This window comes from Hyla sarda, chromosome 13 (genome assembly GCF_029499605.1).
Source record: "Hyla sarda isolate aHylSar1 chromosome 13, aHylSar1.hap1, whole genome shotgun sequence".
Taxonomy (NCBI): domain Eukaryota; kingdom Metazoa; phylum Chordata; class Amphibia; order Anura; family Hylidae; genus Hyla; species Hyla sarda.
In genome coordinates this window covers 35234731-35249407 of record NC_079201.1, presented here as the reverse complement: position 1 = coordinate 35249407, position 14677 = coordinate 35234731, and the positions used below count along the sequence as shown (strand labels likewise).

Below are 14677 nucleotides of genomic sequence, written 5' to 3'. Positions count from 1 at the left end.
TATACAATGGTCATCCAGGTATAAATTAATATTGGAAATTGAGGGTCCACTGTATTATAGTAATCATGGTTAGATCTTCAGCAGGGTATGTATCTCTTAGTCATCAGGATGGTATTCTAGCCCTAACTGACAGACCTCTCCACAGATACATATGTACTGTATATATGTATAGATATAGATAAATACATATAGGGAGTGATCTGTCAGTAAGGACTTGGGAATAGCTTACATTAACATTGACATGGTCATAGCAGGAGACACTCAACCCCAAGTACAGTTGTGCACCTACGCTGGGGTGGAGGTCCTGCACTTGTGGTCCGTTGCTATGGGCAATCCCTAGCATAATATGCATAGAATGGAGGATGCTGGCAGACGGTCACAAGTACCACAATTGAGTATCCCCTGGGGAGCAGTCTACAAGTCGGACATAAGGCTGCTGTAATTCCTTCCTGGCTTTGTTTATCCAGTACAGGTAGGCTAGTGCTAGGTCCTGCACCACTTGAGAAACCTTGGCATGGTGTGCGGGCTCAGGTATGTCCTTCATATAAAGATATACTGGCTAATGTCTCAATTTTACATCAGTTTTGAGGGTTAGCTAATGTCATTGTTTACATCTACCACAGGAGTGAACCCACATTGCGGTCCACAAGTGCAGGTCCTCCATAGGTGCACAACTGCACTTGGGGTTGAGCACCTCCTATCACTTTAGACCACGTGAATGTAGTTGTTTCAGGACTTGGGAATGCCCTATTACTCAGAATCCTGTTCTCAGCCAAAGTTTTGTGCATTGTGTGTCATTGTGATAGGGGTCCCTGTGAGTGTTTCATGCTGCCAGTGGTTTGAGCAGTATAAACTAGTAACAGGTTTCCTATAAATTACTCAATACTTACTATTATATTGCTAAGGAAAAGAAACAAGTACACATCTTTCATAGTTTTTCTTTTCTTGAGGTGACTTTTGATCTGAGCGCTCAAGGTTTCTCTTCTTGACATTCTCCTGTGTGAACTCCTTGGGGCACCCGTAAGAGATTGTCTTCTTTCTATTTCATGAACAGTAAGTTCTTTTATGGTTTCATTCGGTATTGTAGGAGTAGACATATTTGATCTAAGAGGTCTGAATAATACATTTGGTGGAAGACGATACAGCCCTTCGATGATGAAAGCATTCTGAATGGAGTGCTGAAGAATCATCAGCACTGAATAACTAAGTGTTAATCCACACAAAATGCTGAAGGGTTTTGTAGACACCATGGCTATAATAGAGTAATAGGAGATTGCATACTGGCCTAATGTTGCTCCAAGTAGTAGAGTCATGTCCAGTGTTCGACTTGGGTTCTTCTGATTGTCCATGTTTCTCTTATCTAATCTGAAGATAATTATTCCTACTAGGTTGGCCAGGCACATGAGAGTGAGGCTGACTACATGAAAAATGTAGAAGCTTGTCAGTGACAACCAGTGCCTATTAATGCCTTCCCTTCCCACTTCATACATGATAAACATCACTAGACCAATAACCAAAACAGCCACACCAGCTATAAGTCCTAGGAGGGGTATATGTTTACGGACTCCTGGTCCTATTCCATGGCAGTGGGAAGCATTTTCATCAATTTGGCGTCCTACGTTCTTCCACATGATGTAAATCATAGCTGCAGCGAACAGATTATACTCGATGTTGAAGGGGTACAAATAGGTAAACGCAGTGGCGCTGTTCATGCACTGGCTTCTGCACCCACATTTGTTAATGTTTTCAGAATCCTCTGTAAAGGCAAATGCTGATTAGTTCATATTTTCTGGTACAAAAACGATAGCTGTTTATGAATGAACAATTGACCCTTACTTTAGTTTAAAAAAAAACCTTAGCCCGCCTTTCTACAGCAAGTTTTCTTTAAAAAAAAAAAAAAGGAAGGGACTAAGGTTGCTACACCAAAATTGTGGTGCCAGCAGTTAGGATACAAGTGTGTTTGAAAAGGGTTGGCGTATGGTTGGAAAGGGAAGAGGGTGGGGTGTGTCCGAAATTGTGATGCTGTGCACCACAAATGCCACAAAAATTTTGGCGCACTGTTTTGGCCTCAGATAAACAAAAAAAGATTGGTTGGGACTTAAATAATGTAGACTAGTTCTCTTAGTAAAAAAAAAAAGGAAGTGACTAAGGTTGCTGCACGAAAATTGTGGCACCAGCAGTAAGAACACCAGCATGTTGGAAATGGGTTGGTGTATAGGTGGAAAAGGGGGGCTTAAATTGTGATGCTGTGCCACAAATGTCACAAAAATTTTGGTGACTGTTTTGGCCTAAGTTAAACAAAAAAAAATAAAGATTGTCTAAGAATTAGTATTTGTGGCCTGCAACCATTACTAGAGCATCTACTCATTCTACGGCTAGTATGTTTTATATAAATCAGATTCCTTAAACTACACACAAAAATAATATAAATATATGTATAGCTAAACTGCGTCCACATGTAGAGGAAATTTTTCACTGTGTATTTTGCCATGGATTTTACATTATGCTTTGCAAATGTTGAAATCCAGGGTGAAAATCCACATCGAAAATCATCCATAGGCCCTGATTTCCAAACATTCACATGCATTGTACTGTAAATTATGTAAATTGTACCGTATTTTGAATCTGCACTAATAATTAACAGCAAATTTGCCTTGTCTACCTTGTTGTTCACTGATGCTGCTGTTAGTTTCTTCAGACACATTTCTGTCTAGAAGCCTTTGTAGTTCAACAGTATGATATCTGGACTCATCAGCAACTGCAGTGACCCATATGACCAGATTAACAGTCAACAAGACCATCAAAAAACACCTGTGGAGAGAAAAGCATGAGAATGTCTAAAACAGTATCCACTTACTGACTACTACAGATAGGATATATACTGTAGATATTGGAAATAAATCATTCAGATTAACGGCCATAAGCATTACTGGTCATTGACATGAAAGTATTGAGAAGAGGAAAATCCCATCATAATAGAAGAACATACAGTAATATTTTATATTAGCAAAAAGAAAAATTTGTCAGTCAGATAATTCAGTCATAGTTGAGTTAAGATTTTCTTTATAAGGTCACCTCTGTATACCAAAATCCTTTCTTTCATGTGTTGTGGCAGTTGTCAAACTTATTTGCTAGGTTGTTATAAGGAAGTTAGACTGTCCATTACTGACCAACATACTGTATAGTTTCATGGAGAAGACTGGGCCATGCCCATAAAAGTTTTCTTGATAAAAACCTTATTCAGAGTGCCTTGGACATCAGACTGGGTTGAAGGATTACCCTCCAACAAGATAATGACCCTAAGCACACAGCCGAGACAACTCAGGAGTGGCTAGGGGAGAATTCTGTGAATGTTCTTGAGCCCTAGCTTGAACCTGATCAAACATCTCTGGAGAGACCTGAAAATGGCTGTCCATCGACAGCCCCCAGTATTTGCAGAGTAGAAAATCCTCAATTCCAGGTGTGCATACCAGGAGCATCGCTGGGTGTGGGGTGGGGGCACATCATAAGGCAGTATCTAGCTGATCAGTAGCTTTCTTAGTGTTGGGAGTTGGTGTTGGGCAATCCCGAGTCATTGTCAGATAATAAAATGTTTGAGCATAACCTTAGCAATATAAATACAAGGTGCATGATTAAGCAAACGTGAACAGGGTGGCACTACAGCTAATATGCATACTAAAACATAGTCAGAGAAGTTCAATCACCAGCAACCAGAGTGCAGCAAAGCTTGCAATTGAGTTGCAATTGGCTCAATTGAGTTGCAATTGGCTCAGAGCATTAACTATTCTCCAGACAGGGAGAATAGCATACTGCTTAGACAAAACAGACCCCAAGAACGAAAAATACAAAAATGGACATTATATATACAAGGAGGAATTTTATCACAATATACCATCATACTGTTACTGACAAAATCTGATATACTGAGAACAATAATATCAGTATACATGAAGCAAATAATACCACCAGTGGATAATAACATTATACTGAGTAAAAATCAACATTCAATAAACATATACTGCTCACAAAAATAAAGGGAACACTAAGATAACACATCCTGGATCTAAATGAATGAACTAATCGTATGAAATCCTTTCGTCTTTACATAGTTGAACAAAATCACACAAAAATTATCAATGGAAATAAACATTTTCAACCCATGGAAGTCTGGATATGGGAGTCACACTCAAAATCAAAATGGAAAACCACACTTTGATGTAATGTCCTTAAAACAAGTCAAAATAAGGTTCAGTAGTGTGTATGGACTCCATGTGCCCGTATGACCTCCCTTCAATGCCTGGGCATGCTCCTGATGAGGTGGCAGATGGCCTGCCGAGGGATGTCCTACCGGACCTGGTGGATTGAGCGAGACAAGATGTCCCAGATGGGCTCAATCGGATTCAGGCCAGTCCATAGCATCAATGCCTTCCTCTTGCAGGAACTGCTAACACACTCCAGCCACATGAAGTCTAGCATTGTCTTGCATAAGGGGGAACCCAGGGCCTACCACACCAGGATATGGTTTCACAAGGGGTCTGAGGATCTCATCTCAGTACCTAATTGCAGTCAGGCTACCTCTGGCAAGCACATGGAGGGCTGTGCAGCCCCCAAAGAAATGCCACCCCACACCATTACTGACCCACCGCCAAACTGGTTATGCTGGAGGATGTTGCAGGCAGCAGAACATTCTCCACGGTGTCACCAGACTCTGTCACGTCTGTCACGTGTGCTCAGTGTGAACCTGCTTTCATCTGTGAAGAGCACAGGGCACCAGGTCTTGGTGTTCTCTGACAAATGCCAAATGTCCTGCACGGTGTCAGGCTGTAAGTACAACCCACCTGTGGCCCTCATATCACCATCACGGAGTCTGTTTCTGACCGTTTGAGTAGACACATGCACATTTGTGGCCTGCTGGGGGAAATTTTGCAAAGCTCGGGCAGTGCTCCTCCTGCTCCTCTTTGCACAAAGGCGGAGGTAGCGGTCCTGCTGCTGGGCTGTTGCCCTCCTACGGCCTCCTCCACGTCTCCTCATGTACTGGCCTGTCTCTTGGTGGCGCCTCCATGCTCTGGACCCTACGCTGACAGACACAGCAAACCTTCTTGCCACAGCTCGCCTTGATGTGCCATCCTGGATGAGCTGCACTACCTGAGCCACTTGTGTGGGTTGTAGAATCTGTCCCATGCAACCACTAGAGTGAAAGCACCTCCAGCATTCAAAAGTGACCAAAATATAAGCCAGGAAGCATAGGAGCTGACAAGTGGTCTGTGGTCACCACCTGCAGAACCACTACTTTATTGGGGGTGTCTTGCTAATTGCCTAAAAATTTCCACCTGTTGTCTGTTCCATTTGCACAACAGCATGTGAAATTGATTGTCACTCAATGTTGCTTCCTGAGTGGACAGTGTGATTTCACAGAAGTGTGATTGACTTGGAGTTACATTGTGTTGTTTTAGTGTTCCCTTTATTTTTTTGAGCAGTGTACTAATAATACCAGAATATAAATAATACCAGGGACATATAATATCGGCACACCAGAAACGAATACATTAATACACTATACATAACACAGTGACTGACTAATGCACCACACTATTAGTGAATAGAACCACTGTACACAGACTGGTATCCCCCCTACACAGTGACAATATAGAGGTTGATACCAGCTGTATGCAGGACTCACAGGTGATGTCTTGTCTGATCGGAGTCTGCCTCTTTCTTTTCCTTCTCCATCTGGCCCAGACCACAATGATGACTTCTTCCAGCCAAAGCACATCTTTAGCATCTGCAGGACAAACATGTTAGACTCTGCATTTTTTCAGTGTCATAATACGTGTGTAGGTACGTAGCCAGATAGGTGGGTAGCCAGATACATAGCCAAGTAGGTAACTAGTCAGACAGCTATGTAAGTACCTAGGTAGGTTGTTTACTAGGTAGGTAGGTAGCCAAGTAGGTAGGTAGCTAGCTAGGTAGATTGCTATATAGGTAGCCAGGCAGGTAGGTAAGTAACTTGGTAGGTTGTTAGTTAGGTAGGTATGTAGCTAGCTAGGTAGGTTGTTAGCTAGCTAGGTAAATAGTTAGTCGGGAAGGTAGGTAGGCAGATATGTAGCCAGGCAGGTAGCTTGATAAATAGGTAGGTATGTACCTGGGCAAGTATGCTCTCCCCTGCCCATCTAGATAGGTTGGTAGCCATGACATTAGTTAGGTAGCTAAGTAACTAGGTAGGTAGCCAGGCAGGCAGGTAAGCAGGCAGGTTTCCTTCTCCCTATGTAGGTAGGTAGCCAGGCAGGAAAGTAAACTGGTGACCTCCCCCACTTACATATCTAGATAAGTTGTTATGTCCCTAGGTAGGATATCCCCTGTCATTTGTGAGCCAGGAGAGAAAAAAATAAAAACCATACTAACCTTGTCCCATGCAGCGATCTCTAGAACAGCTGCGCTGCATCCTTTCTCCTGCACAGTACGGTTGACAATTAGTGATGTGATCAGCACCTGCGTCCTGGCAGAGGCCACAGCCTGCTTTCAAGTGTATTTGCAAACAGCTGAAAGGGGTCATCGCTTGGCTGGGGATCCATTGGAAATGTCTTGGCTTCCCTATTAAGCAAGTGGGTCCAGGCAGCGGGGACAGACGGATGCGCAGACCGGCGAAATCAGAAACCCAAAGAGAAAAATCTTAAAATAAAATTGCCCTCCCCTGTCAAAGTGATGTCTGGGTCCAATAGACACAGTGGAGTCCATGGATTGGCCAACCTTGGGCTGGGGGCTGGTGGCCCAAGGAGACCTGGCTGCCCAACCTGGTACACAAAAGGACACTGAAGGATGTGCAGCATTACTCACATAGCCTGCTGCACATCCTCCAATCTTTTTCAATGTCCTAAAACATTTTCAGCTGTTGGGTCAGAGGGAACAGAGAAAGAATGTTAGCCTGCAGAGTTTCAACCTCCCCCCTTCCCCACAACTAAGTTGTCTCTCCTCAGGACCCCTTCAAGTCTTCCCTGGGATGAAGGAAGATGAGACTGAAAGCCTGAAAGATAGAGATGAGCAAACTTTTGAAAAATTCAATACACATTTATTTGCGGCGAATCTATATTAAAAATGGCTATTTCTAATATAGGCCTACAGAAAGCTTTAACCCCTTAATGACCATGGACGTAAATGTACGTCCTGGTTTGGCGGGACTTCCCGCACCAGGACATACATTTACATCCTGTGTATGACCGGCGAGCATCAGAAGGGTGCTCGCGTCATACACGGCAGGTTCTGGCTTCTAGTAGCCGGGGACCCGCCCGTAATGGCCGACATCCGCGATCGCGCGGATGTCCGCCATTAACCCCCTCAGATGCCGTGATCAATACAGATCACGGCATCTGCGGCATTGTGGCACTTTGGATGATCGGATCGCCCGCAGCGCTGCGCTGTCATCCAGCATGACAGCCGGAGGTCCCCTCACCTGGCTCCGGCCGTCTCCCGGGGTCTTCTGCTCTGGTCTGCGATCGAGCAGACCAGAGCAGAAGATCACCGATAATACTGAAAAGTGCTGTGTCATATGCATAGCACTGAACAGTATTAGCAATCAAAGGATTGCTATAGATAGTCCCCTATGGGGACATAAAAAGTGTAAAAAAAAAGTTGAAAAATGTAAAAATAAAAAGTAAAAAAAAAAGTGAAAAATCCCCTCCCCCAATAAAAATGAAAATTGTCCGTTTTTCCCATTTTACCCCCAAAAAGCGTAATTTTTTTTAATAAACATTATTTGGTATTGCTGCGTGTGTAAATGTCCGAACTATCAAAATATAATGTTAATGATCCCGTACGGTGAATGGCGTAAATGTGAAAAAAAAAAAAGTCCAAAAATGCTGCTTTTTTGTCACATTTCATTAAAAAATTTTATAAAAAAATATACCGCCCTATATACGGAAAAATGAAAAAGTTATAGGTGGTCAAAATAGGGCAATTTTAGATTACTGATTTTGTACAAAAAGTTTTAGATTTTTTTAAGCGGTACAAAAATATAAAAGTATCTAGCCATAGGTATCATTTTAATCGTATTGACCCACAGAATAAAGAACACGTCATTTTTACCGTAAGGTGTACAGTGTGAAAACAAAACCTTCCAAAATGTGCAAAATTTTGGTTTTCATTTAAATTTCCTCCCTAAAAAAATTGTTCGCCGTACATTTTATGGTAAAATGAGAGGTTTCATTACAAAGTACAATTGGTCAAACAAAAAACAAGCCCTTATATAGGTATTTAGATGGAAATATAAAAGAGTTATGGATTTTAGAAGGCGAGAAGGAAATAACGAAAACGCAAAAATAAAATTGGCCTGGTCCTTAAGGTAAAAATGGGCTTGGTCATTAAGGGGTTAATAGGGGTGTAGAACACTTTGCTGTGTTCTAACATGCATATGGAGTGTGCTGGGGTAGTGAAATAATACTGTTATTCAGTATGACATGCAGATTACAGGCATCGCTTTTAGAATCACTGCCGCAGAGCGGCACAATGACAGAGCCTGGAGGTGGCATCAGTATGAGGAGACCATATAGTGTCTGAATGACACAGCGTGGAGGTGTTGGCTGCATGAGGAGACCATATAGTGTCTGAATGGCACAGCCAGGAGTTGGCAGCAGCATGAGTAGATACTAGGGCTTCACAATCCCTAAGATTAAAAGATGAATTCTGAAATTTAAACTGAAGATTTTGGGTAGATAGAGCTATCATAACAACATTTTTATTCCCATTCCCAGGCACAGCAGCATCAGTAAACCATATATTGCCTGAGTGACACAGCCTGTAGTTGGCTGAAGCATGAGGAGACCATAAAGGGTCTGAATGGCACAGCCAGGAGTTGGCAGCAGTATGAGTAGCTACTAGGACTTCACAATCCCTATGATTAAAAGACGAATACTGAAATTTAAACCGAAGATTTTGGGAAGCTAGTGCTACCATAACAACATTTTTATTCCCAGACCCAGGCCCAGCAGCATCAGTAAACCATATATTGCCTGAGTGACACAGCCTCTAGTTGGCTGAGGCATGAGGAGACCATAGAGTGTCTAATCTAACAAGGAGTCACATGTCCCATGGCAGCACAATGACAGAGCCTGGAGGTGGCATAAGTAGGAGGAGACAATATAGTGTCTGAATGGCACAGCCTGGAGTTGGCATCAGATGAGGAGACAATAGGGCCTCACAATCTCTAAGAATAAAAGATGAATTTTGAAATTTCCATTGAAGATGTATGGTACCCAGTGCTACAATAAACATATATATAGGTAATGTCCTAGGCCCAGCAACATCACTAAACCATGTAGTTGCTGAATGACACAGACTGGAGCTGGCTGAAGCATCAGTAAACCATATATTGGATGAATGGCACAGCCTGGAGGTGGCCGAAGCATGAGGAGACCATACAGTGGCTGAATGACACAGCCTGGGTGAGGCTGAAGCACGGGGAGACATATAGTGGCTGAATGACACAGCGTGGAGGTGTTGGCAGCATGAACAGACCATATAGTGGCTGAATAACACAGTGTGGAGGTGTTGGCACAAGAGGAGACCATATAGTGGCTGAATGACACAGCCTGGAGCTGTCAGCAGCATGAGTAGACACTAGGGCTTCACAATCCCTAAGATTAAAAGAGGAATTTTGAAATTTAAACTGAAGATTTTGGGTAGCTAGTGCTACCATAACAAAAGTTTTTATTCCCAGGCCCAGCAGCCTCAGTAAACCATATATTGGCTGAATGACACAGCCTGGAGTTGGCTGAAGCATGAAGAGACCCCAGAGCTTCACAATCCCTAAGAAAAAAACAGATGAAGTTTGAAATTTAAACTGAAGATTTTGGGTAGCTATTGCTACCATAACAAAATTTTTACTCCCAGACCCAGGCCCAGCAGAAGCAGTAAACCATATATTGCCTGCATGACACAGCCTGGAGTTGGCTGAAAAGCATGAGGAGACCATATAATGTCTGAATGGCACAGCCTGGATTTGGCAGCAGCATGACGAGACCATTAAAATGTATGATTTTTAAATTTAAGATTTTGAAATTGATATTATGTATTTTGTAATTGAAATTTCACTACTCTGCCTGACATACTTATTGCGTATATGAGGGGAGTACAATATGATTCCCTTCACTTAAAACAGTATTTGTCTAGAACAGCAGCAGGTGTGTACTATTGGCTGTCCTTTCACAGTATATAGGCCCTTGACAGATTAACAGGTACAAAATAGTACACTACTTAGATTAGGTATGTGGCATGCACCGATGAGGGCAGAAAATGCTCTACAGTACACTTTAAAAAGTATCTGAGTATAACACCAGCCCGGTGAGTACTTTTGCCCGGACTTTTACAGTATGCAGGCTCTTGATAGATTAACAGGTAAAAAATAATACACTACTTAGATGTACGTATGCGGTATGCACTGATGAGGGCAGAAAATGCGCAACAATACACCTAAAAACTCTTTATTTTTTTAAAACACCAGCCTGGGAGTACTTTTGTCTGTCCTTTCACAGTATGTAGACCCTTGAGCAGATTAACAGATTAATTGCCTTTGCATCCAGTCTCTCCCAGCAGTGAAACAGCAAGGAAGTCTCTGCTAACTATAAGAGGGAAGTATACAAGTGATTGTTTGAGCTGTGATTGTTTTGAGCTGTATACAAGAGTGTGAAGTATACAAGTGAGTGTGGGTATAAAAGTGAGAGGGGCTTAACATTAAGGGACTTTAAATTCAGGGAGTTTAATTGACATATTTAATTGTTTTTTTTTTGTTTTGTTTTTATTTACTGATATTTTTGCAATCCCCAAACCTAGAATGGCCTCCATGTTGGAAAATGCAGTCCGGTGTACATCTTGTACAATGTATGCAATCCTTGAGCAGCAGTTCGAGGGTGAATATTGTTGTGTGAGATGTGTGCGAGTTGTTCGTTTGGAAGCCCAGATCCTGAATCTAGAGGAACAACTGGCAACATTGAGATGCATTCTCCTGAGAGGAGTCTCCTGCTCACTGAGCAGGCACTCTCGGGGGTAGAGGTGGGGAGGACAGTGGGACGGAGTTGCAGGACAGTCATGCAGCTAGCTGGGTTACAGTTAGAAAGCGGGTTAGGGGAAAAAGTGTCAGGGAGGCTAGTCCTGAACTGGCACACCCCAACAAGTTTGCCCGCTTGGCAGATGAGGGGGATGCAATTTCAGAGCTAGCAGTACTGCAGCAGGATACTGCCTCTGACCACCAGGGGGGTGTCTGCTCCAGTAAGGAGGGAGGGAGGAGTGCAGGGCAGGCCAGACAGGTACTAGTGGTGGGGGACTCAATTATTGGGGGGACAGATAGGGCGATCTGTCACAAAGACAGTGTGTTGTCTACCTGGCGCTCGAGTTCAGCACATCGCGGATCGGATTGATAGGTTGCTGGGCGAGGCTGGAGAGGACTCAGCAGTCATGGTACATATTGGCACCAATGACAAAGTAAGAGGTAGGTGGAGTGTCCTTAAAAATGATTTCAGGGACTTAGGTCGCAAGCTTAAGGCAAGGACCTCCAAGGTAGTATTTTCTGAAATACTACCAGTACCACGAGCCACACCAGAGAGGCAGCAGGAGATTAGGGAGGTAAACAAGTGGCTCAGAAGCTGGTGTAGGAAGGAGGGGTTTGGGTTCATGGAGAACTGGGCCGACTTCGCTGTCGGTTACCGGCTCTACCGTAGGGACGAGCTGCACCTCAATGGGGAGGGTGCAGCTGTGCTTGGGGAGAAGATGGCTAGAAGAGTGGAGAAGTGTTTAAACTAGGGACTTAGGGGGAGGGAACCTACAGCAAAGAGGGGAAAGATAGTGTAGATAGAGAGGTGGGAATTATTAATGTACCTGGGGGTGGAGCGAAGGGAGGGGTTAGAATAGTTAATAGGAATAGGCTTCATAGGAAAATAAAACATATACTCTTGAATCCCATTAACCCCAATAACATAAAGGATGGAAATGTAAAGTGTATGTTCACAAATGCCAGAAGCCTAGCAAATAAAATGGGGGAGCTGGAGGCCTTGATACTGGAGGAACATATTGATATAGTTGGGGTCACTGAGACATGGCTGGACTCCTCGCATGACTGGGCTGTCAATCTGCAGGGGTTTTACATTGTTTTGCAAGGATAGAATGAACAGGAAAGGTGGTGTAGTCTGTCTGTATGTAAGAAGTGGTATGAAAGTCAGTGTGAACGATGCCATAGTGTGTGATGATTCTGAGGATGTGGAATCATTGTGGGTAGAATAACAAAAGGAGGGAAATACTGAAAAAATTATATTTGGTGTAATCTACAGACCCCCTAATATCACTGAGGAAATAGAAGGTCGGCTGTATAAACAAATAGAGAGGGCCGCCCGGCCAGGTACAGTGGTAATAATGGGAGATTTTAGCTATCCAGACATAGATTGGGGTCGGGGGTTGGCTAAAACTTCAAAGGGGCGACAATTCCTAAATTTATTGCAGGATAATTTTATGGGCCAGTTTGTGGAGGACCCAACAAGAAGTGATGCCTTGTTGGATCTGATCATTTCCAACAACGCAGAGCTGGTTGGCAATGTAACTGTGCGGGAAAACCTTGGTAATAGCGACCACAATATAGTTACTTTTGACTTAAAATGTAGAAAATAAAGACAGGCGGGGAAGGCAAAAACATATAACTTTAAAAAGGAAAATTTCTCTGGGCTGAGAGCTGCACTACAGGACATAGACCGGGGGGAGGTGTTCTCAAATACTGATACAGAAGGTAAATGGGAAATTTTTTTAATCAACTCTAAATAACTATACAGCTAAATATATACCAAAGGGGAACAAATATAAACGATTAAAACTAAATCCTACATGGCTGACAAATGATGTTAAAAAAGCAATAAACAACAAAAAAATTGCCTTCAAAAAATACAAATCTGAGGGGTCAGCTATAACACTTAAACAGTACAAGGAGCTTAATAAAATCTGTAAAAATGTAATAAAAACTGCAAAAATTCAAAATGAGAGACAGGTGGCCAAAGAAAGCAAAACTAATCCTAAATATTTTTTTTGATATATAAATGCAAAAAAAACAAGGACAGAGCATGTAGGACCCCTTAATAATGATAATGGGGAGGTTGTCACGGGCGATCAAGAGAAGGCGGAGCTACTGAATGGGTTCTTTAGTTCTGTATATACTAAGGAAGAAGGAGCTGACATTGGCCAGGTCAGTGCTGGTAACACATCATGTAATGTACTGAACTGGCTTAATGTAGAGATGGTACAAGGTAAGTTAAGTGATATAAATGTAAGCAAATCCCCAGGGCCGGATGGACTACACCCAAGAGTTCTTAGAGAGGTAAGTTCAGTAATATCTGTACCCCTGTTCATGATATTTAGAGATTCACTGGTGTCTGGTATTGTGCCAAGGGACTGGCGCAAGGCGAATGTGGTACCAATCTTCAAGAAGGGCTCTAGGTCTTTCCCAGGAAATGATAGACCGGTAAGTTTAACGTGCATTGTGGGTAAATTGTTTGAAGGACTTAAAAGGGATTACATTGATAGAATTAGGAAGAAGAAAATCAATTTTTTTTATTCAAAGACTTGATATTCTCGGTCTAAGTGACTGTATTCTATCTTTTTTGTGATTTCTACATAACTAACTCCTGAACTTATGAACTAGAGACGATGGCTACCTCATCTTCAAGAATGCAGACACTCTTATCTTTTTGTACCCCAGATGTGTCCTTGAAACAATGGTTCATTATATTGCAGCTTAAGCAATATATCTTTGTTTTAACTTTCTTCTTACTATGCGAAAGATTTATGGTTTCCTGTGTTTGCACAATGTAAAGTTTAGTGCGCATGCCTTATTTGAAAATCACCTATATAAAATACACTTAACCCCTTAAGGACCACGGGTTTTTCCGTTTTTGCACTTTAATTTTTTCCTCCTCACCTTTTAAAAATCATAACCCTTTCAATTTTGCACCTAAAAATCCATATTATGGCTTGTTTTTTTCGCCACCAATTCTACTTTGCAGTGAGATCAGTAATTTTACCCAAAAATCTACGGCAAAACGGAAAAAAAATCAATGTTGAAGAAAAAATGCCAGTTTGTAACTTTTGGGGGCTTCCGTTTCTACGCAGTACATTTTTCGGTAAAAATGACACCTTATCATTATTCTGTAGGTCCATATGGTTAAAATGATACCCTACTTATATAGGTTTGATATTGTTGTACTTCTGATAAAAATCATAACTATATGCAGGAAAATTTATCCATTTAAAATTGTCATTTTCTGACCCCTATAACTTTTTTATTTTTCTGCATATAGGAGGGTATGAGGGCTCATTTTTTGCGCCGTGATCTGAAGTTTTTATCGGTACCATTTTTGTATTGATCGGACTTTTTGATCGCTTTTTATTCACTTTTTCATGATATAAAAAGTGACCAAAAATATGCTAATTTGGACTTTGGAATTTTTTTGCGCGTACGCCATTGACTTTGCGGTTTAAATAATTATATATTTTTATAGTTCGGACATTTACGCACATGGCGATACCACATATGTTTATTTTTATTATGTTTATATATTATTTATATGGAATTTGGGAAAAGGGGGGTGATTTAAACTTTTAATAAGGAAGGGGTTAATGTGCGTGTGTTAAACTTTTTTTTACGTTAAGGGGT

At 41.9% G+C, this 14677-nt stretch overlaps 1 protein-coding gene across 2 annotated transcripts in view; it reads right to left on the bottom strand.

The window, feature by feature from the left end:
• LOC130297507 (proton channel OTOP2-like) overlaps positions 1-14677 on the bottom strand; it is a 99103-nt gene that overhangs the window by 18191 nt on the left and 66235 nt on the right. For both annotated transcript variants that reach the window (XM_056550050.1, XM_056550051.1), the window contains 2 exons: positions 2663-2811; positions 891-1756 (listed from right to left, as the gene is read on the bottom strand). In XM_056550050.1, the coding sequence (XP_056406025.1) occupies positions 891-1756; positions 2663-2811 (1015 nt within the window). The remainder of the gene's footprint in view (positions 1-890; positions 1757-2662; positions 2812-14677) is intronic.